This window comes from Necator americanus, chromosome II (assembly GCF_031761385.1).
Source record: "Necator americanus strain Aroian chromosome II, whole genome shotgun sequence".
NCBI lineage: Eukaryota > Metazoa > Nematoda > Chromadorea > Rhabditida > Ancylostomatidae > Necator > Necator americanus.
Window position 1 is genome coordinate 38,661,332 of NC_087372.1, and position 27,715 is coordinate 38,689,046.

General features: G+C 37.2%; 3 protein-coding genes across 4 annotated transcripts; 2 read left to right on the forward strand and 1 right to left on the reverse strand.

Annotated features, from left to right (window-relative positions):
* Positions 1 to 2,699: 2,699 nt before the first annotated feature.
* On the forward strand, positions 2,700 to 8,709 carry RB195_020760 (uncharacterized protein; the record flags this gene model as incomplete). Of its 2 annotated transcripts, XM_064189213.1 has the most annotated exons (15): positions 2,700 to 2,862; positions 3,075 to 3,145; positions 3,753 to 3,908; positions 4,524 to 4,605; positions 4,664 to 4,794; positions 4,862 to 5,007; positions 5,381 to 5,520; positions 6,014 to 6,089; positions 6,841 to 7,013; positions 7,114 to 7,264; positions 7,364 to 7,429; positions 7,537 to 7,666; positions 8,051 to 8,200; positions 8,343 to 8,450; positions 8,521 to 8,709. In XM_064189213.1, 15 exons carry the CDS (start codon positions 2,700 to 2,702, stop codon positions 8,707 to 8,709), a joined length of 1,932 nt encoding a protein of 643 aa, XP_064045094.1. The 2 variants fall into 2 exon arrangements, with proteins under 2 accessions (XP_064045094.1, XP_064045095.1); XM_064189214.1 differs by lacking the exon at positions 6,014 to 6,089 and having other exon boundaries at positions 2,815 to 2,862; positions 3,011 to 3,145; positions 5,381 to 5,554.
* A 476-nt stretch (positions 8,710 to 9,185) lies between these two features.
* RB195_020761 (uncharacterized protein) lies at positions 9,186 to 14,926 on the forward strand (the record flags this gene model as incomplete). Its single annotated transcript, XM_013442458.2, has 16 exons — positions 9,186 to 9,276; positions 9,805 to 9,950; positions 10,523 to 10,691; positions 10,780 to 10,858; positions 10,910 to 11,004; positions 11,081 to 11,169; positions 11,243 to 11,341; positions 11,963 to 12,150; positions 12,769 to 12,912; positions 12,966 to 13,110; positions 13,167 to 13,265; positions 13,334 to 13,393; positions 13,450 to 13,584; positions 13,654 to 13,779; positions 14,689 to 14,790; positions 14,852 to 14,926. 16 exons carry the CDS (start codon positions 9,186 to 9,188, stop codon positions 14,924 to 14,926), a joined length of 1,842 nt encoding a protein of 613 aa, XP_013297912.2.
* A 1,975-nt stretch (positions 14,927 to 16,901) lies between these two features.
* RB195_020762 (uncharacterized protein) lies at positions 16,902 to 26,927 on the reverse strand (the record flags this gene model as incomplete). The annotated part of the gene is made up of 3 exons (XM_064189215.1): positions 16,902 to 17,254; positions 19,707 to 19,897; positions 26,803 to 26,927. 3 exons carry the CDS (start codon positions 26,925 to 26,927, stop codon positions 16,902 to 16,904), a joined length of 669 nt encoding a protein of 222 aa, XP_064045096.1.
* Between the last annotated feature and the right edge of the window lie 788 nt (positions 26,928 to 27,715).

Here is a 27,715-nt window from a genome sequence, read left to right on the forward strand (position 1 = left end):
TATAATCTGCTAATTTAGGAGAAAAACTTACATGAACTATATATATCTGAGACATTACCTTGTTTCTGAAATCCCTTGATTACTTCTTTTCTTATATTTCTTTTTCATCCAACATTTCTCGTCTCTTGTAACAATGTTGTGTCATTCCATACGAGTATTATTGGTTTAACCATGGAACTCTTTATTTTTTATCCAACTAATTATTTTGTCAATGTTTCTTTCTCTTTTTCATGTTTGAAGTGTCACTTGAGATGACCTCTCATCATATTATGTGCTGAGAAATGTAGTTGTTTTGTCAAGATCATAAATCATTTGCGTCAAAACAACTTCTAACTTTTTTTATAGAGATTATTTGAGACAGTAAAAATAGAGTAGTAGTATAAAGTAAAAATATTCCTGTAGGATGTTTTCATCATTTTTAGTTTCAAGAAAGCTTCTTTCTTTTATATATTGTTTTTTATCCGTTTTTTTTTCATCTTCTAGTTGTTTTTGAAATAAAGCCTCAGTAATTTTGAATAGGAGCAATAATTCCCTGGAACCTAAAAATTACAGAAAAATCCTGCAGGAATAGAACCCGGGATTATAGCAATTCTAATCAAGGGTTATGCTCGAGAAAAGAGTGTGATCACAGCGAAAATTGGGCTTGACTTTGAAAAAAATGCGGCATAAATTTAAAGTGATAAATGGTCAAAAATATGAATAAATTAGAGAATTGAAAAGGTGTCGAACATAACTCACAATCACTCCTCAAGAAATCCCTGGAAAATTCCAATCTATTCCTAGAGGCTGAGTGATATGAACCTCCTTCTCCTCACTCCCTCGGGCGCTAATTGTTTAGCGAAATAGAAGTAGGGTGATACCGCCCGAGAAGACGATTTCCATCTTCTCATAAATAGCTAATAAGGAAAAAAATACGAAAAACTACCGGACACCTAACAGCATGTTTTATGCAGAAAAACGCTTCTACGAGGTTTACTAATAATTGATTTATTGTTTTTTGATTGATCCACTTCGAAACTTTGCTTCGTCTGAATCCACATAAATCTGAATCTTCGAAATCGAAGTTTATGTGGTTTCAGAGGGAGAGTTCATCAACGTATGAAGAACTCAAACTCAAAGAGTAGATCATCCAAAACTCATGATTAGAAGAGATTTCTTCTGAGAAGACAAATTCTGCGTACTGTACTCAGCAGGTCAATAATGCACACAATTAGATGATTAGAAAGTTCAAATATTAAATATATTAAGCTCAAATATTGTGCAGTAGCAGCGAGGTTGTGTGAAGCATTCTCACTGGAAAATTTACGAATGGTCATTGTAGTTTTTTTTGTTCTACTTGACATATAGTCGGGTCAAAACGACATGAAACACGGACATTTGCGCACGCAAGCGGCTGCGTTCAAAGCGGAGCGGTGGAGCGTAGCGGTTGGGATCGTGTAAGGATCCACGCTAGCGCCACACACCTCTGCAGTTCGCCATGGTCCCACCTCGATTCCAACCGTTGTCCCCACCGCATCGCTTCCGAGCGCGGCCGCTTGCGCAGCGGTCAGTGCTTCATGTCGTTTTGACCCAACCATATTTGAAAAAATGTGTTGGCTTAGCGCAATGGTAAGAGGTTCCGCTGCGACTGCACAATCGATAGTTCGAATCCGGCCTAAGCCAACCATGCCTTCCATTTCTTTGGGTCGATAAAGTGGTGTCAGATTGTCTGGGAAGGTAAAAACACTGAATTGATGCTTCTGTTGATCCACACAAGTCACTGTAGAGCGCGTTGATAAACCTTGAGCGATTCTGACTAGATGTCGAACGCGTAAGAACACCCTAAGGAGGTTGATTAACGTTTCGCACCCCATCCACCCCTTTTTTCATCTTTTATCTCCAAAGGAAAACATTATGGTAGCGTATTATTATATATATGGTAGCATAGCAGTATTGTGTATGTATATATACTATATTGTATTATAGTATTATTTACTGTACAACATAACGCAAGGAAGCAACGGCGTAAATGCCCTCTTCTCACGAGAAGTATAAACGTCACGCTTGATCTATGAGCTATTTTCTCTGGTACTTCCAGCGATCCTACAGTAGACATATGCGCACCGGGACCCTCACCTAGCATTGACATCGGGTCGGGAGCCACCCGCAACCTGCGTTCGAGTTCGGTTCAGCTGCGAACACAGCCGCGGACGTGATTTTACACCATGGGTCGAGTAATTTTAACCGGAAAGTACTATTCATCACAGGATGGGTGGGTAGGATGCGGGAGAATTTCAGCACTTTATCATCTTCTCTTAAAGGTTAGGGGAGAAAAAAAGCTGTCCAGCCAAGTCGAACAACACTTTTTCGAGGGAAAGGAGCACAAAAGTAGCTAGTGGTATTGATATTTTAATTGGATTCCCCTAATAAAACATTTAATCATTCATTACAACAAATAAATACAAACAAACAATCATTCAATTCATTCATTGAAACATTCGATGCATAAACAGTTCCTGAAAAGTTCCTGGAAACAGTTCGATGTGCCTGAAAACACACTCTTAATACCAGAGAGATTACTGTAACCTGATGAATACTGATCCTATACTGTGACAACTGTAAAAACTGTAAAAATGCGGCATACTGTAAAAATGACGTGAACTCGACCTAATCTAGGATATTGAGGAGCAAAATGTGAGATTAGTTGCTCTAAAACACGGATGGCCGCAGCGCGCGGTTGCGTTACTCCCGAAAAACTCTCTGGCGGAGCCAGCTGTTTGTGCCGGGGTTCGTGTTTGTTTTTCATCGTCACAGGGGCACAGCTGATCAAGAAGAATGCTCATGAAGCGGTTCAGCACGGCAGCGAAGAGAATCACACAGGCGGTAAGTGCGCACATCACCTCGTTCTCTAGTATTTTATTCGATTAATTACAATTTGATTTCGATGTCGAATAGATTTCGATTCATCGAATAGATCGATGTTTTCGATTTCGATTCATCGAATTGATCGATGTTTTGTCACGAACTTTAGGCAATTTGGAAAATTCTACATCGAAGACCTTCATTGTATCGTTTATTACCACGAATTCTTCAAGCAACTTACAAACTAGACGTTGTTATTGGAAGAACTGCGTTACCGTTGGCAAGAAATCCGCTATACCGTGTGGTGAGTTTATTTTTTATTGCTCATCACATATTTGGAAAGGGTTCTTGAAATATTAGAACGAATACAGCGGCTCAAACCCCATAAATCTTCTAAGATCCTTAAGAAATTATTCCCGGATGCAACAAGTTCCTTTTTTTTCCATTCCATTTTGAGACCCCTAGTAGTGAAGTAAGGGGAATCGCATCAAATTGGCGTCTTTTTTTCTTTTCTTTTTTTTTTTTGAAACACCCATGATGAGAAGGTGTCACATTCTCCTCCAAAGGAAAAAAGAGGAAACACATGATTCTCGACCAGTTTCACCACTTTTTTTTAAGATGTTGTCGTTTAGTGGATGTACTATTTATCAAGTCATAAGTTTTGTTACGGATGCCTTACTAGAGAAAATAACTATTTTCAGACATGAAAACACTGAGTGAAACATCTTTGATGTTTTGCTCAGAAACAGGTATGGATTTTTTCTTGATGACTGAGATGTTGATAGTTTTGTGGGTGTGTAACAACGAATATGAATCCATAATTTCAAAGAAAAGAAAAAAAAAGTACATGCGCACCTCGGATTACTCAAATCCATTTTTGAATCACATATTATATGCGCTTCTATCTTTAGGCACAACTTGTACTTCGCGGTGGACGAGGATTCCGTCCTCTCTCATCGCTGGCTGTTCATCACCGTCGCTTCTACCAGGAAAGGCTCCATATCCACCGCTTCAGCGGATTCATTATCAAGAAACGAAATACTGTAGGAGTGGTGGAAAGGATCCGTGTGAGTATTGCAATTGTGTTTGATAGTTCCCATCGTTGAATCTTGAGAGAGATTAAAACATAAGCGATAAAGTGTAGTTTGGGGTGTGGGGGAGTCGCGCTCTTGATTCTGGAAGTAAACTAGGTCAATTGGGACCTTATGACCTAAGCATTAGTCTTAGAAGATCTATGACATGTAGGCTAACTAAGAGAAAAAAGGAAGATAGAGTTTCCACAAATAAGAGGGTAGCTGAGTTCTCCCCCGACCCCCTCTCAACCAAATTTTCCCTAATAACTCATCATTTAGTGCAGGTTATTTACAAATCTTTGAATTTTTGGTGTTTAATCAATCACTGAGTAATAGGTACGTTTTACGATTAATTTAGTTGTGTAAAATGGTGCGTTATTGAGCGGAGGCTTTTTTTTTGCAAATCGTATGCTTGACAGCTCATCACTGATCACTGTCCTACTGCAAAATGTATTGTTTGATATTTTTTCTTACCACTAATTCCGATTTGCATCAAGAGTTTTCCTGAAGTTTTTTTGGTCTTATAGTCATTAAAGAAGAATTTGCCTTTTCCTGAGAGCTTTTTTTCCTATTTACATAAATACTGTTTAAATTAGACTAGCTTTCTAGGATGTGTTTTCCACGAATGTGAGGTACAATGCTGACTTAGCGAGAGGAGTGTTCCCTAACACTATCGACGGGTATGAGATAGGTACGCAGTTTGTTCTCTCAACAGGGCTTTTATTGAGCGTGTTTCTTCGCAATTTTAGGACAGAATATTGGTTATGGATGTAATGCGGCTGTTTATGCTCTGCGTGTTCGCGATGTTGAAAATCTTCGTCAGTCACGTTCGAATGTCTTCAACAATTGCTTCACCCAGAGGAGCCAAGATTCGCGAGCTGTACTGATATTGAAGAGATTATTTTGTATTTTCTTACTATTTTACTTTCATCCGCGCACTTTTGCAGAAATATCCACTCGCTCTGAAATTGATGTATAATTTCGCGTTGGATATGTGCCCTCGTCTGGGTGACAACTACTTGTGGCGATCAATGGGAGCAGAACTTGTGCCGCTTCCAGGAAGTGCAGGACTTTTAAGTGGGAGAATGGGCAGGTGCGCGCTTTTCTTCTTCTAGGAGTTCCAATATCTACTCTAAAATAACAGAAATATGTTTAAAATGTCAAGAAAGAAAAACTCGTTCGTTTATACTTTTTAAAGTAAGCAAATTTAACGCCTTCATCTAAACTACTCTTTTTCTTTCCTACTGTTGGCTTAAATCAATTTTTTGTTTCTTTAGAACCTAAAAAAGCGCAGATAAAACGTCTAGTTTATGATTCCCTTTACTTCGTTAACTTTCAAACTAACCTATGAGAGTAGTGGAAAAACAGCAAAAGAGATAGACAACAACAAGGATTCATTATCTTCACTATTTTTTTGTACTTAGAACAAACATTCATAACGATTGCAATTGATTGTTTGATTTTAGTTATCGGCCACTTCCGGATTTTCATCCTAACGTTGTACGAGTCCTAACGGCTTTCGTTGACCGAATGCCAATTCTGGATGATGCGAAACACGTCTATCCGGATGCTCTGCCAACAGCTCTATTCTACGAAACAGTCATCAGTGAGCCCAGGACGATGTTTATCGTGATGAAAAGGTCATTAATCATTTTTTTCTAGCTCTTACTTCTTAGAATATCTTTTTGTTCACTTTCAAAGGCTTTAAAACAGTAAATGTGCCGAGATTTAATTTTGAGTTTCAACGCACTTTGTAATTCTGGAGAAGTTTCGCATCCTCACCACTTTTCTGCAAAAAAATTCTAATATTAGATCTATTTTTGAGTGAACCGGCAACCATTGATGCTATTTGGTTTTCAAATAGCTAGTGGAGTTCGCACTTGCCATCATTAAGCGATGAAGAAATGCAAAAGAAATACTACAAAGATAAAAAGGAAGAAATCATCAAAGAGCAGCATATACGAGTTAACTGGCTCAAGAAAACGGAACATTTTGTGCATCCAACATATTTGATGAATAAGAAAACATTAGAGCTTCCTAAAACCGCGTCATAGTCAGAATAGATTCCAAATAATTCCACATGTATGCTGAGAATTCAGCTGTTCACGAGGCAATGCGAGAAATGATGCAAACTGTGGACAGGCGAATCTCGTCACTGTTTCGAAATGTTGGAAAGTGCGTCTTTCACGCGTAGACTTAGACGCATCCTGTTCAAATGTTCAGCTCGTGCATATAAAGTGGCATCGCTAAATGTTTCCTTTTCCTTCAATCTTCAATTCTATAGCAATGCTCTTAATATTGAGCGCTTTCGAATTATTTGGAAATTCGTTTTTATTGCATTGAAATACACATAGGGGGAGAGGATGGAGTCAAGCTACTTTCCCTTATCCCCAGGACTAGGGAAAGTAGTTTATCTCCAATATTGGAGCAGGTTTTTCTTTGATGAAACTGTGACCAATCAGTGGAACATATCTGTCAATCTACTGAGGGGTTACAGTTTCACCTAGTGAGGTTCTTTTGACCATCTGCTTAAGTCAACTGAAACTATTTTTGCTGGATCGGAGTCGGACCATTTTTTCGTGGACCATACTGTAGCTGATCAGCCCAAGATATATGTGTATGCGTATATATCGGGCGTTGTTGCAAAGCTGAGCGGAATTATATTTGCATATTTCAAAACTAATCGCTACAAGCTGCATCACATTCTTCGGTGGAAAGTATTCAATCGAAGGATGTGAGCAGCTTTTCCTCGCCTGTGAAAAATAGAGCAGCTACACGCTTTCAATCACAAAATGACAACTGGTCAGGCATATTTTCTCTGCTGCAATCACATTCTTCTACAGCAACGTGCGAAGTTGAGTTGAAGCTGTGGTATTGTGTATATTTTACATTGTATTCTTCACATTCATTGCTAATACATCTTCAGGTACCACATGACTTTGCGCTCCTACTTGGTGGATCTGAAAAGGAAGTGCTCGGACCGTGTCGCCCGCATTCTCTTTGGTCAACTTTTGGAAGGATGTGTATTTTTATACGACAATATTGTAGCGCAACGAGATATGAAGAGCGACAACATATTGCTCGAATTTGATGATCCAGGTGTGAATCATAACATTATTGTAATTCTTACGTTCCTGATTATGATGATTAGTAGCGCTATTTTGTGAGTGTAACGTAGGAGTAGATTACGTATGTTCAGAAGAGGTCCCGCATCTCGTTATATCCGATTTTGGCTGCGCTTTGGCAACAGGCAGTTGGCTAGTGAAGTACGTCGACGATACAATTGATTTGGGAGGAAACAGAAGAACACGGGCGCCGGAAATCGTTGTAGCGGAACCTAGCACGGACTGGTATGCTTTTGGAAAAAAATATTTAATTAGTTTGTGTTAATCAGTATTATCCTTGAACATTGTTGAGTTACTTTTGGACAGATTCTGTTACTATTTCAGCGTTTTGGATTTCCGCATGGCTGATACGTGGGCAGTTGGAACCTTAGGTTATGAAATATTCACCAGGTACGGTAATGTAACTCAAACTTTATATGCACTATTATTTTGAGAAGTTACAAGAATTTTTTTCGTTTATTTAGAAAATATGATGTAGCATATCCATTCTTCTTTAGGGTGAATCCTTTTTATTCTCGTTTGGATAGTGCTAAGTATAAAGAAGAGGATCTGCCAAGTTTGCCTCGTTTAACGGCAAAGCCTGTTTGTGCCGTTGTTCACGATCTTTTAAAGCGGAATCCAACAGAGGTTTGTTTTGTTCGGCTTTTCTCATTTGTTCATGTAACCGGGATTTGTGCATCACCGTCTTGCACTGCGTTTTCGCTGTATTCACAATATCTTAGTTCACTTCTGTAATCTTTTGCTACTCTGTATTCTTTTTTTGTTTTTATCTTCTAGCTCACAGAATACATTAGAAAACAATTAGCCACGTCATGTGGGACACTTAGTCTTCAAGGCTTTTTTAGTAACACTGCCCTTTCGTTTTTCTCTTCGACTAAGACATGAATTTACTCTATTCCGCTTTCTCATATCTGTACCTGTATTCTTTGTTTTAAAAATCTCAAAGTACATTATCGGAGAGGTGATCTGATATGAGATTACTTGTGGATACATTAAAAGTTCTCATTTCAGCGACTACTGCCACATATTGCTGCGAATGTAATTTCCCTTTCTTTATTGCGACTTGGTGGAGATTTTCAAACATTTCTTTCATCTATTGGACTCACCAACATCGTAAACCCCCTCGTGATCCGTGAAAATGCAGCAGCTTCGCTGGAGAAGGTTTGTTACCCTTTACAGAATAATGTGTAGAAAGGTTTATTAGTAGCACTTATTTTCGTCGAAGTTGAATGTTGTGAATATCTCATGCTCTCCGATGGGTCACTTTTCTTTTTCATTTTCGTTCTATAGCTAATTATTGCAGTTGAGTCTCACAGCCGAGAAGGTTTTGGATGATGTCCTATTCTTGATCTCGGCTGAAACCATGGCTTCACGAGCCTCTTCCAAAATCATAAGTAAGGCGGAGAGACAGGTTGGAATTCGACATATTTGTGCAAATTTTACTCAGTAACATATGATTGCATAAATTTTAAAAAATTTAGCTTCGAGCGACGTTCCTCTCACGTCTAAACCGAAACCACCTTTGGGCTGCAGCTTCATATTTCCTCCCCAAACATGGAAATCAGAATGGAGTTGCGGATGATACCGGATATTCTTCTCTTGCTGCTGCCGTTGACAAAATTTCGCTCGACACTGGAATCGTCCACAGATGTCGATCCGCGATATACTGATTTGATTATCGTAGTACGTGAATGTAGTGAACGTACGAAAGGTTATCATGTATTTGCTCCTGCATGTTTGTGCCTTTTTTAGCACTCTAAAATTTTTGTGAATAGATTACCTCTAGTTGAATTTTTTTCGCTCTACTTTTTTATGTTACGACTTCGCTTTGTCATGTATTTTGTAAAAAAAAAATGTAGCATAGAACTACAGGGTTTAATCATAGTCCATAGAATCATTGTTACAAGTAGTCTACGGGTGACTTTCTTGCTGGAAGTTAGATCTTTTTTTGACAATTTCATAAAGTGCCATTAATTTTGCATGTTGTACAAATTACTACTGTATTAATTTTGACAGCCAAGCTGATTGTATAAAGCCTGACTAGTGTCATCTTCTTTGAAGTCAATCGGTTGTACCGCTATCTTGGTCCATAACGTAGAAATTATTGAAAGATTCGTGTGTGTATGTGTGGAATTTTAGCACGCGTATGAGCTTCTATCAACCGCTTATTCTGCGATTGGAAGTGAAAAACGGTAGCCATCATATTTCATTCAACGAATCGTCGAAGCTTGATATTGGTTAGTCATAGTGTGTTCGGTTTATCAAAGTAGGTTTCCGAGTGAAACCAGTTGATAGGACCACAATTACGCGGAATTGTATGCCCTAACCTCGCTTTCTCATAGTAAATCCGCAGTTGGTAGAAGGTCCTTTGAGAGCCTTGCCTGGTGCGTTAGCGGTGCTTGTCGGATGTCCAAAGTAGCAACGAATGAGAAAGTAGTGGTGAATAAAAATGAGAGGGGTGCGTAACAGATAGAGCACGAATAACCCGCAGTTTTTGGTTCTGGACGTTAGTAACGATTTGAGTTGTGCACCTAAGACGAAGCCCAATGTTGCTGTTGCTCTTTTAATTCGATCTCAAAGTTAATCATGACCTGTAAACAGCGTAGGGATCCAGTTCAACTTTTCTAAGTGGATTTTCGAAAGTTTTAACTAGTCAATTTTTTTTTTGGGTAACCTAACGAAATGAACGTTGTTTGATTCGATCATTGAGGTATCTGTGAAGTCGTGTAATTGTATCTTGGCATCTTGGCATGTTAGTTTTCTAGAACAGTCTCCATCAACTATCGAAAGAAACAGAAGGCGTATAATGTCTGGTCTCAAGAAGCGCAGTCCACCTGGAATAAGCAACAGGAACGACGGAACAGATGATGCTCCCATTGCTCCAACAACTGCAGATAAGCATGTTCATCATGTGAGTAGATGTGTTTATTGGCGTAATTGGTGGGGGAATTTCTATTTCCTTAAATGATATTATTCTGTCGTGACATTTCACGTTATTTCAGAGTAAGTGTTGTACGTTTTTAACATCGAACAGGTGCATAACGCAGTATAATTGAAAATGTGCATCCCCACAGTGCAGCGAATAACCAACGAACGTTTTCAGGCAACTGCTACTCTTAATTCAATGAAAAATTAATGAAATGTTGATATATGATGCGCTGGTATCCAAATATTCCATTCATTGCATACTAAAAACTTCCGTGACGATAAGAATTGACATTCAAATTTCCCCGATTACAAGAAAATGTGACTTAAAAGACGAAAACCCGATTCATTCATTGACATTAGTCATCTGGTATATGTAACGAAAGGTCTTATCAGTAGTATTTATCATATTTCATAATATCGGCAGATCCTTTCGAATCCTCACACTAATTCTGATTCAATGATCTTCGAGAAATGTCCAATCATGCTGGTATCAAATCATCTGATTTGTGAAATAATCAGATGAAGAAACAAGGTGATTTTTTTTTTGTTTTTTAGGAGCTTCCGCAACAGTCTTCAAATTTTCGAGGACGTCGCACTTATTCAGAGGTGGTCGTAGAATCTCTTGATGGAGATCGATGTGTTGATGTTGTAAGCTGCACTTCTGATGCCGAAGTATTCCCACAGTCATCGCGATCTTCCAAAGCAGGATCCGAAATTTTGCAAGGTGCTTCACATTTCGATTATTCTATAGTTCATACTTCCATTATTCTGTCATCTTCTTCGTTCACATTTAGTTTTTTTTTTTCTTTTAGCTCCTGATCATGTTACCTATTATTACGGCAATCCTTTTGTGGAGAAGACTGAAGGAATACTTCATTTTTTCAAGTATAAGTAGGTAATTTTATTAATTAGTGAGAGACATAGCTGTTGTTACATTTTTAGTGATGAACTCATGGGTAGAGAGATCCAGTGCCGAATGCTTTGTATGATTGGTGTGCCTTCTCAGATCACACTTCGAGAGATCTTGCTGTTTATCGGTATTTTTTTTTGTTTTCCTTATTCTTTTTTACTTGACTTGACTTTACTACGTTTTTATCTTATTTTTGATTTAAGGAGGATCTATACAAACTATAGAGCGAATTAAGGTCATCAGAGATTCGACTCCGAATGAATATATGATTATTTTAAAGTTTAAGTCTCATGTAAGTAAAATAAATTGCTTCTTCGTTATTTTGCTCGTCAAAATACATGTAGGTATATGTCGGCATATTTCAGAACGATGCAATTGTATTCTATGAGGATTTCAATGGTACACGGTTCAACAGCTTAGAGCCAAACCAGTGTAGATTGTTATTTGTGGATCGAATAGAATGCGTTAGTTGTTTTGCTACTATTTCGTTGGTTTTCGAATTCAAAATAATCTTATAGTTCACATATCGATGGTATAATAATAATAAAATCCCTCTGATTTTTTTTATTTATCGAACTTTAATTTCATGGTATCAATTGTCTACCACCCTGCAGGCAATTACTGTTCTGCCATATTATATTTTTTTTGGGGAGTTGAGGATGGGAAATATTGATGGATCATTATTGAAGTTTTGGGAAAACTCATAAATACTGTCCAATACTCATAAAATTGAAGGTAAAGATTGCCCGGGAGTGTCCTAGCTGCAGGCGGGAGGAAGCCTTTTGTGTGGAATACACCACGCCTTTAGCAGAGGTGAAGGTCCATGTGCTCATGTGAATTGAATATATTTTTTAGTTTCATCTTAGTTAATCGCCACAGGCATCTTAAAAAACGCATTGGGGTTTTTGAAAATCCAGCACGTCTTGTTGACTTAGTGAAAGATGCAGCTTTCCATGCATAACTTGCCAACAGATATCCATGTATTTACGACCGCAAGCTCGCTATCGCTAACGAAACCACACATCTGTTTGCAGATAAGTGAAGCAGTCTACTGATTTAGAATGTAGCGATCTATTTCCTCTTAGGCATCAGAAGATGAAGTGACAGCTTTGTGCACCGCCTCATCCACGTACAATGAAGCATCATCTTCAAACCACCTCACTGAACTTCCGACTTGTGCTGTTTGTTTGGAACGTATGGATGACAGCGTTGTATCGATTCTGTGCAATCACACATTCCATGCGGGGTGCCTTGAGCAATGGACTGATACTACGTGAGTGATTTTTATTGTAACCACACACGTTTTTAGAGAAATAACACCTGTCTTCGTAGTAATTTAGTTTTTAATAACACATATAGTTCGCTATTTTATGGTTTGCTTTCTTTTTTAACTCCTCTAGACCGTGTAACATGAGTTTCTTTGCAAGCGTCATATTCTATTTTCTGATTTTGTGGTTTATTTTTCAACGGTAGATATAGTTGATCACGTTTTGCTACACTATGTTTAATTTTTTTTTCTCATTTTCTAGTCGATATCATATGTGGAAAATCTAGAACTATAGAGTTCTCGTCAGAGTTCTTCATTTGACTATGGTTGGCTTAAGAGCATTACTGTAGCTACTCTAATTATGAAAAATTTGTAATATGAGTCTTGCGTTGAGTAAGCGAACTCATCCCAAAAACTAGTTAATAACTCATAGCACTGAGAGATAAATTTGCAAGAGATCTGGTATCTTATTTTCCTTCTAATTCTATCTATATTCTCGAAAATTACCTCGTGTTTTGCTTCGTACATGCTTAAGCAGTGTTCTGTTGATCTCCGAACGCAACTATTAGTTGAGGGTGAATATTAACCGTTGTAATTTCATAATAACGATATTTATTTTTGCAGATGTCCAGTGTGCCGTTATATCCAGACTCCAGAGCTTGTGGCCGAACAACGCTGCTCCATTTGTGGGCAAAGTTCGGATCTTTGGATTTGTCTGATATGTGGAAATATAGGATGTGGACGATACGCTGAGGGACACGCTTACAGGTATAGTTAGAACTGACTATTCCAGTACAGTGAAGTATTTGGTGATTTTCCAGACACTTCGAATTAACGTCCCATACATTTTGTCTACAAGTTGGAGGTCAGAGAGTTTGGGACTATGCTGGAGATAATTATGTTCATCGTCTCATTCAATCGGACACCGAGGGAAAAGTTGTCGAGTACCAGAGAGGAGACCCAGAGGTAAACAGACCATCGATGGCAGCCGTGAATCCCGCATTTTTTTCAAATTTATTTAGGGTGAATCTGAGGAGAAAAAAGACAAACTTGATGGAATTAAATTGGAGTACACGTGTCTCCTCACAAGCCAACTGGAAAGTCAACGAATGTATTTTGAGGTACAAATTTGGCGATTTTCTATATTTCTGAATGCTTTGGAATCTTTTCTGGATGCTAATACGTATAGGCACGACTGGCTGATATGGAACGAGCAATGAATAACATGGAAAAGATGGCTCAAGCACAGGTGTAGACATTTGCATCATTTTGTACGTAAATATAAATCTTTAATGAATTTTGGAGATTGACGATTTGGAAACAAAGTTATCGCAATCGTCGACGGAGTGCAAATCTTTAAAAAGGCAACTGCAAGAAGTGAATGCCGCGAAACAAGCCAACGAAAAGAAATGCTCACAAACCGTGAGCAAACTTACGAAGGTAATATTTGTTTACTTCAGTTTATACCATCTTTCATGTGTACTAACGCACAAAATCCGGATATTTTAGGTCACATCTGAACTGAAAGAAGAACGGGAGATGAATGAAATGTTGCGTAGCGACCAGCAACAATGGAAACACAAGGTTGACGAGCTTGAAAAGAAATGTGCATCTTGTGAGCTACAGTTTTCTCAGGTAATCATAACCTTTCTGCTAGGATAATGCTTTTGAAAGTATTTTTATTTGGTGGCTAAGAAAAATCATTCCTTATTGCTTTTAACATAGAACTTTTCTGGATACTGCATAGAATTTACTAGTGCTATTAGTAGATAGTACTCATGAAAGAATTGGTAATTTTTGTAGTACAGTTTTTCATTTGATAATGTTACTGCTGCTTAAAATTACTGTTACTGTTGTTATTAACTATTGTTACTGTTATTATTAGCCGTCTTCTTCGCTGCGAAAGGAGCTTCGTTTTTCTGTCTGTTTTTCTGTTTCTGTTTTTCTCAACCTTTCTCATCTTTATTATATTGCGTTGTGAGCCTTTGGTACGGTAATGGTACGCGATAGTAGTATACGTTTTGTAATAACCTATTGGTCCACTCTAAGTATGGACATACATGTTTTGATGCGAAAAAAAAAACACACTCGTCCTTTTATTCGCCACATCTTTCTATTCCATAATCACAAGGTCCAGACTTAAAACAGTGTGAGCAATTAAATCCGTTGTACCCTAGAACTACACTATTACCTCTAAGCCTCAAACATGTCCCCAGTTGATCTCCCAACCATTAAGTTTGGATTTGAGAAAAAATCGGGCGCCAATGTTCAAGTAAATGGCTAGTAATTCCTTGTAAAGGCAGATGTTACGTAGGTTTAATTGCTTTCCCTACGCTTCGGGACAACTTTTGTGAACAATCATGCCTTTTTTTGCCTAACATAAATACTTCCCGTTTTACTTTGACCTTGACAAGTGCATGACGCGACGCTTGTGAAAACGCAGAGAAATATTTGATAATTTTTGGATTTTTTCCTTCGTTGCTTCTCATTCTTTCATCTTTATTTTTCAGATGATTTCATCTGCTCATTTCACATTTATTTTAGCGAATCAACGAACTACAAGAACAGGTCTCAGATCTTATGTTGCATTTTGAAGCTCAAACTAAAATTCAAGCACAACTCGATAGCGCACAAGTTTCCAAGGAGGTATCGTTATTTCTTCTTATGATTTTTTAAATGTAGTGTACACAAAGCAGAACGATTACAGGAAATCGAATCTGGTCAGGTGGGTGTGTCCATGAATACGCCAGAAAGAAAGCAACGACGAAAAAACAAGAGATGAGTTTTTTTCCGGTGCTGAACCGTTTTTACCCAAACATTTTGCATGTTTTTTTTCTCATGAATCCGATGAGCTTGTCTTGATCGTATAAATCCTAAGTAGTACTGTTTTCGAGTTTTTGTCTACAGAAAGTAGCACCACATCATCAATTGTCTGTTCTTTGCACCTTTTTATTGCTTTATTTTCACCTACTGGTTCAGATGTTCATTCCTCGATACGTATAGTTTTCTAATGTATCGTGTAGCTCTAGCTTAGCTTAATGCAAGTCATTTTTTTTCCAACGGTGCTGATCTCGAAGATGTTATGGTTTGTAAACTGATTACAATTGAAAAGTGTTGATTTTCTTAGACCTGTTTCTTGTAGGAGATCTTCCTCTCTAAGGGCTTAGGGCTTTTTTTTTTTGAAGGAGAGAAAGAAGAATTGTGTTTAAAAAAATTGAAAGTATGATAGACTCAGCCGTAATATCGTTGCTGGTATTATTTGTAGAACAATTAATACTCTTTGAATGTTCAATTTGTAGGATTTCTCACGGAATTCTTGAAAACAAGCTATATTTTTCTGGGGAATGGAGGGGATGTTTTGTATAAAATCGCTTTTACACATGTACGGTGGTAATCTAGTGCTATTAAGATGCTCCTGCTCTGATATTCCATGTATTTACCAATCATTTCATCCTTTGATTTATTGGATTTTGATAGGTAAAGCCGTCTTACTATCCTATCACTGTCTTTTGTGATTTTGTATTACTGGTACATCGCATCACTGATATCTACAAAACCAGTTTCTTTTGAAATACTTCCTGGTTTTTTTTTTGTATTCTGTAATAAAAAATTGTGTAGCTGTTGTTTTGTTCTAGCAGCACTGTACCGATTCGTGTGTGTTGATTATACGTCAAAGAATAATTTCATGAAACATTCGAACATTCGAGAAATTAGTCATCGAAAAAGTAGCATTGGATAGTAAAAATATTTGCGAAAAAAAATATAACGTCCAAAACGTGAATGTTTCAAGTTGTCGAATCCCGAAATAATAAAATCGTTCATTTTTTTAAATTCATGATTAAAATCTACCCCTTATCGATAAATATTCGAAAGCTGATTTTTTTTTTCTAGAAAATACTCATAAAATTCACTGCATCTCAGGTGAACAACTCGATATCTAAAGAACTTTACTTCCACTAGGGCACAGCTGTGTCTTCTTAAAATAGTTTCACTTCGAGTTCAGTCGCATTGCTGCGATACCATACTCGATATCAATCTGTTTTGATCTAAAATATTCGAATATTCGAAATCCCCAAATTCCCCCACTCCTTAAAATGTTAGCTAAATTAATTCTTTCAACACTATACGTTCTGACAGACGGGTAACTAAGGAGTTCGCACGACACAAATAGAATTTTCGATGTTACCCAGTGGTTTTCCGTATAGAAAGTGGGCTCAGAGGAGAAATTTGAGAAAAGAAACCCACAAACCTATATTTTTCTGTTTCAACCACAACAAAAAAATGACCGAAAATTTTATCAAATTATTATGCACACAAGAAACACGTTCAACAATTGTTGATGATGGAATGAACATATTTACAAACAGTAGTCTCAGCTGAGCATTGAGAATCGCCTTGCGGTGGCGGCACTGCGCGACGGTGGCACCTACTCGAACGACGCTTAAAGCAAAAAGAAGAAAAAAAAAGAAGAAGAAATACTAGCAACGCTAAGCACGATTCCACCTATTACGGAACTTCTCCGTGTTTGACTTGTGCCTAAGTTAGTTATCCAAGGGATCCGCAACGATCCGCTGAGTCCCAATCGAACGAAGCGGTGGCTACGTTGACGTTGACGACTCGCAGCTCGGGATGATTTTCATTTTTGTGAAAGAGAGGTGCTTTCACGAACTCGTTTGACGGAATCTTGTCTCCTAATCGTTTACGAGATCATGTCATATTTGACCTGTACCTTTTTGGACTGCATCCGACCCGTTACTTCACCGTCGGCACAGTGAATCAGCACTAATCACTGACACTGTGTCGCTGAATCGTGTTCGTTTCGAATCTATGGAGGAATTTTTTCGTGTCTGCTCCACTACAGTTGTGCTAGGCTGCTGTTCTTTCTCCTCTTTCACCTCACCGGCTGTGGACCCTTCACCCTCGGTTCGCACTGACCAAAGGCTTTCTCGTCTTGCTTCGATATACGATACAACGGTGGAGAATTTTGTTCGTGTGGAGTCCTTGCGTTGCACGTAACCATCTCGAAATTCCAGCTCCATCTCTTCTGAATTCATTTGACTTCGCTTCTTTGACATCGGGAAAGAAGATAGGAAGTCATCCGGCAATTTTCCTGAAAAGAAAAATGTTCTGGATTAATTACATTACTTCCATTTCATGATAAATTTCCATTTCATAAATTGGAATCGAAACAATGTGGATCCGTTCACGAATGTATTTGTTACTGCAATGGTTTACTTTTTGGTAGCGGCGGTTATGCCAGGAAATCGGGTCACCCACGCATAACCATCTTGGAAATGGTTCGCATGATTTGACGCTACTAGACAAACACCCTCGCACCTCCTCAATGAGTCACAAATGTTTTGAGGTATGAAACTGGTACGGAAATACACTGTGACGTTTTAGCCTACATTGTGTGGGTTTAGTGCGAAATAGTTACGATGAGATTAGGCTTACGGACTGTGTCAAACTCCTGGATTTTCTCATTTTCATCGAGTCAGCTACGAGAGTGATGAGTCAAATTCTGATTCTAGGAGTAAATCTTCATGGAAAGCTCTGAGGATTTTAATTCCTGACGAGAATGTTTTAGAGCGGAAAAGAGGCGCCGTACGTGAATAATTGGCAAAAATCCAAATTTTTCGTTGTACCAAAATCTTGTTTTTCCAAGTTTTCCAAGAGTAAACGCTACATTTCTTGAATTCTTGCGAATCAGTTGATGAATATTTGATCAGATGGACAGATTCATTTGCAAAAATTATTTCGAAAAGTCAAATATTCGAAGAATGCTTGAAATTTAGAATTAACAGATGGATATTCGAGAAAGTACATGGATACTGAGTAGCTTGAATATTGAGGAGATGTTGAAAATTCAGAAATTTTATCGTTGACCTTGAAATGGTTGAGAAAACGAAGATATTAGCATAGAATTCAAAATTCAAACCGCATTCAAAAACTAAGCTTTTTGTTTCGCTGTCTGTTTGCAGTTAGGTCCATTTTTTAGCTTCTAGTTCGTTCTTTTAGTATTTAGTACGTAGTACTGGAATAGATCGATATTATTTTGCTGTATTTTTTTAAAATTATAATTCCAGAATATTTTTGTGAAGACGATTTTAAGATGAAGATTGTTAACTGGCTTGTTTTGATCATTCATTCATTCATTGTGTGTATTCATTCATAATTCATTCATTATCAAAACTATTCACAATGTTAATCCTTGAAGAACGTATGAGGAACCTTCTACAATTTTTGTTTGTTCATTACTTGCACATACTTTTTCAGTGCACTTCTGTTTTTTTAAAGAGCCTATTATATCGTTCGATTTGATTGGAAAATCGTTGTCGTTTCTCTTATGGCAATGACCTTCAAGCAATGAAAGAAAAGATTTCCGGTAACGATCCTGAACAGTAGAACTTTTTTTCCTTTGAAAAATTCACCGGAAAGAAAGTGTATAGAAGCTTCTAGTCGGTTATCTGTTGCTACTGTCAATTTAAAAAATCCGTGTTTCTCGTGTTAATGTAAAATAAAAAATGTAAATGTGCTGTGATTAAAAATGCAAACAAAATGTAAAATTGTCGTTTTAACAGCTATGTAAAATATGTTGATATTAGACCCAGATTAGAATGAAATATTTGAACGAGTATTCGTATTCGAGAATCAAAAAATAAAAGTTCTCGAATGTACAAGGAAATTTGAGGATTCAAGAAACTTTCAAATTTATCCTATTATTTGGATATGCAGAAAATTTCTAGAGTTTTCCGGGTATTCTACGGGAAGAAAAGTTTTTATTCAAGTGGACGGATTGGATGATAATGACCTTGTCAATTTCCTTCTAGGGACCATTATTGAGGGGTTTTCCGGAAAGTCACATTTCTTTTAATGGGAACTCGGGAAATCACCTGTTTTTAGTTCAAAATTAATCCAATCTGGAGATTATCTTGGTTTTCTGCGCTCTTTGAGAAATTTTCTTTCCTTTTCGCAAACAAAAACTATTAAAGGAAAAAAACTAATAGCTAAGTATAAGACCTAGAAACAACTATAGTTTAGGAGTGAACCACAATTTTATGCTTTTCTGTAGGTTGATTAAGGGAAAATTCCTAAACATAATTCGTTTCTGGATTTCTAGGTGTGAAACCCGATCGAATGTCAACATTTCTCATCTCAATATGCTTGCTTCTAATAATTTTAATAATTTTTTCGCGTACTAAGGCTCTGAACGCCTGAAATTTCTTTGGCTCCTAATTCGTTCTTTTAGTACTTAATGAGCTATATTGGGATAGATCAATCATCTTTTCTTGTGATTTTTTTTTTCAAATTATAATTCCAGTATATTTTAGTGAAGAGGGGATTCCTAATAATAGGTTTTGTTACATTTTTCCGGAAGTTTTGGGATCTGGAGTAGGTGGTGGAAATATGTGTATGTAGGTTACTGTAGAAAAGAAGAAACTTAACTATTAAGAGATTAAAAAAACTGGTAGAAATTCAAAACGGTAGCTCTCGTTTGGTGGTAAAAAGTGGTTAACCCTTTAGAAAATATTTGTAATTTCTAAAAATAAATAAATACGAACCTCTGGATTCCTTCGGACCACAACAACATGTGCACATTATTAATGAGCACAATATAATGGGTATCATAGCGATCGACAACGGTATCAGCAACATTTCGATCTGGAATCGTGAACATGCACGAAACTCCACTTCCGTCTCACGTTTACGTCTATGGATCGTTTCAATATCGTCTAGGAGATCCGTATCGGTGCTGAAATAAGCATATAAGTCAAGTTTTTTTTCTCCTCGCCGGAAATTCTCTCCATTCACATTCATATAAATCGTCTATCGTTTCTTTATCGATAAATGTCTGTTCTGCATCCACATCACTGCAACGATTTGCTAACAAAATGGAAAAATGATTGCACATCTAGTTGAACGGGGGAGGTTTTTTTTTCTCTCTGTCCACGTCCGAATCTACTTCGCCTATCTCTCTCTCTCTCTCTCTTAAATGTTATCTCTTCCGGTCTTTTTCGTCTTTTTTTTTCTAGCATTTCCGTCACAATCGCCAATTTATGATCACGGTCGTCAGCCATCCTTTAAAAAGGTCAACCACATCTCTGATAATAAATCGTTTCTTATAGTTGTCAGAAACGATAGTTAATAGGGATTGGAAAGATTTTCTATACATTTAAATCACTAATTCGTGTCTTCCGGAAATGGAAGCGTTCACTGAGAAAAAAAAAACAGATTATCCCAAATCCTACGGTTTTTATTTTCTCACACTGTGATTCCTGTTGGATCACGTTGAAAGAGAGAGAGAAAAGAACTGGAGGAAATGTGTTTCGGAAACGTAACAGGCTTACGCTTACGCTATATGGTTTCGATACGGAGCTTATGCGTGCTGATTACGTGCCGTAATTCCGCACGTACAACCAACGAAATTAGTTCTGTACAGAACTATTTACATGCACACACACATACACACGCACACAGATACCGCTGTGCACTTTCAAGGTGAACCATCCGCTATCGGAGATAGCAAGAAAGAAAAAAAAAAGAAAAAAGAAACTAGTAAAACTGAAATCAATGAAAAACAAAGTGAGATTTCGGTTGCAATCGCTAGCGGAACGCTTCTTTTTATGCGTTTTAGGTGGAACAGTTTACAGGAAACCCACGCCACATCGGAAATCATGAAATCTGTTAAAATACTTAGCAACTGTTAAGAGGTAAGGCAGATCAAGTCACAGTTAACGATCCAGGGTTTTTAAGAATTAACTTTAGGAGCTAAGGAGTCCCGCAGCTAAGCGTGAAGAATTTCTCCCTATGAAGCACTGGGGAAGGCATAGTAATCCTCATGTTTGATTACGTCAAGAACATAATTTTTCCTGATCAAAAACTGAATACGGTCGTTCTCTTTTGTTTTTCTGGAAAATCGCTAGTAATTAGTTTACTTGATCATGATTATTTTTATTTTTTGTGTTTGAACAGTAGTACTCCTCATATTTCTAGAATTTAATCGGGATCAATTATGGGAAATTGGTATTTTTTACTGTTCAATTGAAAAATCCAACAGTGCAAATGGTCTTCCTGACCAGAAACTGAATACGGTCGTTCTTTATTTTTCTGGAAAATCGCTAGTAGTTGTCCCTCTGTAAAGATTTTTATCTCTAATTTCTACGATTGTAATTTCTAGAATTTCACCAGCGTCAATTATGAGAAATTGGTATTTTTGAATTGCTTTTTTATTTTTGCTCAATTGAAAAATACAACAGTGCCGTTCTTTATTCTTCTGGAAAATAGTTAGTAAAGATTTTTACTGAGACTTTTACTTTTTTTTTTTTTTTTTGATTTTTTTACTCAAAGTCTGTAAAGATTTTTATCTTTAATTTCTAGAATAGTAACTTCTAGAATTTCATCAGCATCTAGCATGAGAAATTGGTTTTTTTCTGTTCAATTGAAAAAAACAAAAACCGAGCAGTTGGATCGTTTAGTCATAAACGCAGAACGTTCGTTTCAACAGTCAAACATCAAAACGAACGTTACCCCTGTAAATCACAAACCATCATCGAGTGCAAAGAACAGAAAAAGAATTTTCCGGAAGATGTTATTCAATCAAACAATCGTTGTCATTCGATGAATGATAATTTGTTTGCATTTTACAGCGGCAGCACCAGCACCAGCACCAGCAGCAGCGGTAGCCATTTGCAATGTATCATTCATTTTTACGGGAATAACTTCAAACTTGTCCTGCTTTTCAGGTTTTCAATGGCATGTTATTATCACATTCGACATTTCATATCATTTCTTAGAATGACTTTTGCTGTAAAAGGTTTCGCATGAAAATTTCCGGAAATTCCTATCAAGTTTCTAAGTGGAACTTTCAAATATTCTCCCTCTTTTTTGGTATATTGTTGTTGTCTTCAGAAAATTGCTTTCTCTTGTCCGAAATGATTAGAAAGATGGTAATCGGAGCGGAGGATGAAGAAATCTGGAATTTTCCGAGGTAAATTTATAATTTCAAACACGTAGGATGTATAATCCAGTGCATAAACTGCTAGTTATATTTTATCCAAAGAGAAAATGATTTTTGTGGCATTTTTGCTAAAAGATTTCACCTTTCTTCAGTATAAGTAGGACTAGAAACGCTATGGCTTTTATTTCAATGACCCAAATTTCCTTTGTTGTGAGTGTGTGAGTTTTAGAATTATAGATTCAGCAAGAAAATATTCGATTGAAATTTTTAATAAGCTGTGTACATAGAATTTCTAGAATTTTTCTTAGAAACAGAATGAGGATCGAAAAGAAGGAGTAGCGTTTCGGAAATACAGTAAATTTCTCGAGAAATCCACGTCTTGGGGGATAGGAGCTCATTCTAAGTTTTGAAATCAACTTTTCACATGTTACATGGAAAAACATTGGAAAATTTATAGTCATTAGAAGTGTTTGAAAAAAAATTAGGGTAGAAATGATAGGTGTTTTTGTTTTGATCTTCTCCGTGCCAGTATTTTCAAGAAAATAAAAAGTCTCTAAGCTGCATAAATAGAATTTTTAGAATCATAGAATTTTTAGTGTCATCGATTCGTCAAGAAAATATTGGATTGAAATGAAAATTATGCCTAGATATAGCTAGAACTTTGTGCATAATTTTTAGTTAGGAACGTTACATGCGATTTTTTTGCGTCCCATTCATTCCTAACTGAATGATTGTGGAACACACTTTATCTATGCAATCTATGCAGAAATGATGCTCGGAGATTCGCGCGAATGGCGCCCGTATGTCGACACGATCCATCTTTGTCCGTTATGCGTACATTCGGACGTTTTCACTGATCTAACTGCTCTCTAAGGACATATCCATTAACGATACGGCACCTATCAACAAATCAATTTGCATACTGGTGGTGCTAAATAGCAATTAAATCTTGAAATATAAATCTATGTATATAATCTATATATAAATCTATACATAAAAAGATATATATATATATATATATATATATGAATAAATCTATATATAAATCTTAATTTCCTTACAGATTAAAATTCGCTTCAATTAGAACTAAAAAAGGTTGCAAAAAAGTAATCTTAGAGTTTCTCTGTTTATTTTTTTATGTAAACAGATTTGGTCGTTTGGATTCCGCATTGAGTTCCCGATTTCAGGCTCTAAATAAGGGGATTTTGCTGAAATGTTAGCCAATAAAATTATTTAACAACCTCGCGCGTAAAACCTTATTGAAACCAGCTAATCAAAAAATCAACACTATGGGATGTTTCCTACTTTCCCGAGTGACTAAATCCGTAGGGAAAATTACAAAACGTCGAGAAAATTCCACCACGAAACGCGCACACGTGAACGCTGATCTGCTGATGCAATACGATGCATGTTTTCATGATGACAGTATACATACATACGCAAACCTGTCGTTTTTACGCCGTAGCCGCTAATTTAAACACAACTCGATCATATCATACGGAGACCTACGGATATGACGTATAAAAATCTATCAAATCATTTTCCTGTAAGTACGATTACGCTGCACATAGGAAACTTTTGTGTTGAAATGAATTCGGTTGCAAAAAATCCGAGAAAAACGGCACTTAAACAGATTTTCATACCATTTAAATTTGATTTTAATAATTTTCATTTAAATAAAATATGTCACCAGAGAAATTAGAGAATGTCAGAGATTTTTGATGATTTTCCTAGTTCTTTTTTTTCGGTGGTACCATTTTTCGGTGGTATAATTTTTTGTTGGTATCATCTTTTGTGTCGAAGTGACTTTGGTTGTGAAAGATCCGAGAAAAGTGGGACTTAAAGAGATTTTCATCATTTCTAAATAGGTAATTTGAGAAATCAGCAGGGACAGCTGAATTTTTAGCAATGAAAAAGATTTTTAATGGTTTTCCTGATATTTTTTCTCCGCATGGAGTCATTGTATAATCTTTCTATTTCTATTCCTTGTTTTATTCATCTGTTTCTTCCTATCCTCTTTTTAAAATCTTTCTCATTTTATAGTCTCATTTATTTTATTATTATTTGAATAGTTCTATAGAAGTCTATAGCCGAGGTACATTCGTCTCAACCCCGATATTCGTGACCGAATTCGGATGAAAAAATTAGTCTTACTGTAAGTAAATAATCATATATTTTGGTGGTGGGACCGCTGTTCGAAAATGTCGAAAATGTTAGCGTGCATCCGTCCGTCCGTCCATCCGTCCGTTGTTGATCGGTTTCAATCTTTTAGGACGCAGTGCGATGTGATCCATCAAGAATTATACCGGCGAGAATCTAGAGACACAACTGAGAGGATCTGTCACCGCGTTTTTTTCCCCACACTTTTGGAGCGGCGCTCCGAATGAGCGCAATTCTCCTTCACGGGCTCCACGGATGGATTACATCAAATTGATCTTTATGCTCTCTAGAATCGGTTGACCTTGTCCTAGGCTGCTAGAGAATGGGAGGAACTAGGAACATTAGGTTTTTTCTATGATGATGATGATGATGATGATGGTGTATGTAGTAGTAGAGGTGATTACGATAGTTGTAGTTGCCCGATGATGATGATGATGATGGTTTGAGAGAGAGTGTGACATCTATGCTTCTTGTCTGTATCCAGTTTGCCTGCCAGACGAGATCATGTACGATGTCCCGAAGCGTTATCGATGTTACAATTCATATACACACACCGCACACACACACACACAAACAGACAGACTGACGACTTGCACAGCTGGTTCACAGACAGACCTCAAGGTGAAGGTCTTGGAACTAATCACCATCTGAGAAATGTAATGGCATCCCCTCTGGAACACATCACATCCATCTGGCGGATTTTTGCTATTTTTACATCGTACTAGTCTACTCGTCTACAATAAATCAACAATAAATAAATAAATCAATAAATAATAAATCAAATGACAAGTCGCACTCTATAAATTGTAATTAACTGTAATGTAATTAGTTGTAATGTAATTCTGCTCTGCTTGGTTCGTTGGGAACGTTTAGAGCCACCCAGGAACAATCCTGAGATTCAGGGAAGAATTGGGAAGTGGAGAAATTATCAAAAATACTGAAACATTTCATTGTAGATAATGCTTTGAGAACTTTTGCTCGAAACTTGCTAAGAACTTTGAGAATGTAAATAAAAGTGAAAAACACGTCTTAATGAATCTAGGATCTCTTTTCAAGAAAGAAACTTTAAGGAAATTCACTTATGTTTCGTGCAAAAATAAAAAACAAAATAGTTATTCACATTGTAAAAATTAAATGAGAAAAAAAATTGACACACCTTGTTTGTGAGGTCAGTTCTATTCTATCCGCCTTTTTCCTCCTCATTTCGGAACAGGAAATTTTTTCCATGTTTGTTTTTTGCTCTACACCACTCCTAGACCCCTTAGACTCCGTTTCCCCACCAAATTCAGATCGTTCAATATTCTTTTTGTGGCGAATATCTTTCGGGATTCGTTAATTCGCTAACGATTATAACACTTCCCAGATATGCAACAAACAACAAACAAACAAACAACTTGTACTATTCCCTTCAAAAGTTCATTGTGTCGTCAAATTTTGAGCTGATCGTAATTGATTAAATTATATCCCATCGAGAGTTTCTTGTTAGTAATTAGTAGTAAAGTTAAAATTTTCTAAAATAAAATCTTGTAAAAGAAATGAAAAAATTCTTTTAAAGCAGCGATTTCCTCTTGCCGCGAGGTCTATGTGACCTCCGATTACTCCTTATAACTTTTTAAGTTACAATTTTATTTGACATTTTTCAAAATTTTCAAATTTTTTGAGACTAGAACATTACTTGATACTTAGTCCTTCTGGTCAATCATTTTAAAACAAATGTCATGTTAAAAAAAAAGTGTGTAATTAGTAAATACCACACAGACTCGTATCGTTCTGGCCGTTTTCAAAGAAAACTAGACAGAACAGGGGTTAGAAACAAGGATACTATATGATATTGAAGGTATCCTAGGATACTTGCTTGTTTTCTGGTTCTTCCAGACCTTGCAGATCGTTGTGGTGGTGCGGTGGAACCCAAATTCAGTTCTACAAAACCTGTTCCAGCAACACTAACTATTGTCAAATAGCAGAACAAAAGCTCTGGAAGTAGCCCAGCAGTCAGGATCCACAACTGTACGAGTTGACGTGTGTGGGAGGGGGAACTCGTACACACAGACTCAACATAACCGAAAGATGAATACTACTCGGAACTATAACTTTAGCTGAATATGGGAAAAAAGGAGGGGGGTGGAGGGGGTGGAGGGGGGTGGAGGGGTCCATCCTACCGGGGATCCAACATCCCTTTCATACCTGGTCGGTCGGTGGGGTAGCCACACTACGTCTACGCGACTTACGCGCGACTGTTGGAGAGGACTGGCTTCAGCGTTATCGTCATGCCGTCATTGATCGAAATGATTAATTGATTGACCGATTTGAACGAATATGTAGCAACGAAGCGGTTCAACACGAGTTCTACGATTTTTTGTTACTAGGAAAAAGTTTCAGGATGATCGTGATTAGCACGGCTGATAGATTATTGCAGTGCACGCTGCGCTACAGTAGTTTAACATGATTACATGATTCAGGAACGGCTACACGAACTTTTTTCTTATGGATCACAACAAAATGTGTTTGAGGATTTTTTTCTAGAAAAGAAATATCCTTACCTATTCATAGGGCCGGATGTATCGTTTTGATAGCAATGTTTCGTACATGATCGACATATTGGAGAAGAATTTGACAGTCGCCATACAATAAAAAATGTAACCACTATTGAAATCAATCGTCCCATACCCTAAAAATACGACAATTATTGATTTTTTGAAAAGGATCACATAAAATCGATTGACATTGAACGATTCGAAACCATACGAATAGGCGTATAGATGTTAAATGATGAACATAGATGGATTAAAGGGCGGTCGTCAAGGAATAAGGTGTGTGTGTGCGTGTTCTTCTCGTCGTGGCGACGAGAACGGAAACGGTTCTTCTTCGTCGTCGTCGTCAACCGCGTCGTCGTTGCCTTCATCGTCGTCTAATCGCCGCGATTTTTCTAATCGCTGAACCCCATCCATCTCTCCATAACAAACTGTGAAATTTTAGCCGTCGCGCGGGCGCGATAGATCATTTAGAAAAATCGCGTTCAATTTAAAATGTCGGAAAAATGTCGATTTAAGAACGTGTTTAGATATTAGAGCTACTGGAACGTATAAAATATGGGAAATTTATTAGAAATTCAGAAGATAGGAGGGAAACGAGAATTGAATTGAGTCAAACACGAATGAATCATCATTCTGTGGAAAGATTTTTCTCGGCTGTCAGCTACTGTTTTTTTTTACACGAGTGGGAAAAAAAACCCCCGCAGACTTGTCATGTTTTTTTCCTGCCCATTAAAACCTATAGGATTTTTTCCACGGTTTTTTTTTTTGCTTCTGTTCTTTCGAGAGAAATCGGTGTGGTTTCACTCACATCTCACCACTCAAGGTTACGATCACAATCACTCAACAAGCAAATTGTCTATAATTGCACTAGAAATTTGTGGTTCTAGTGCAATTATAGACAATTAATAATAGACATGTT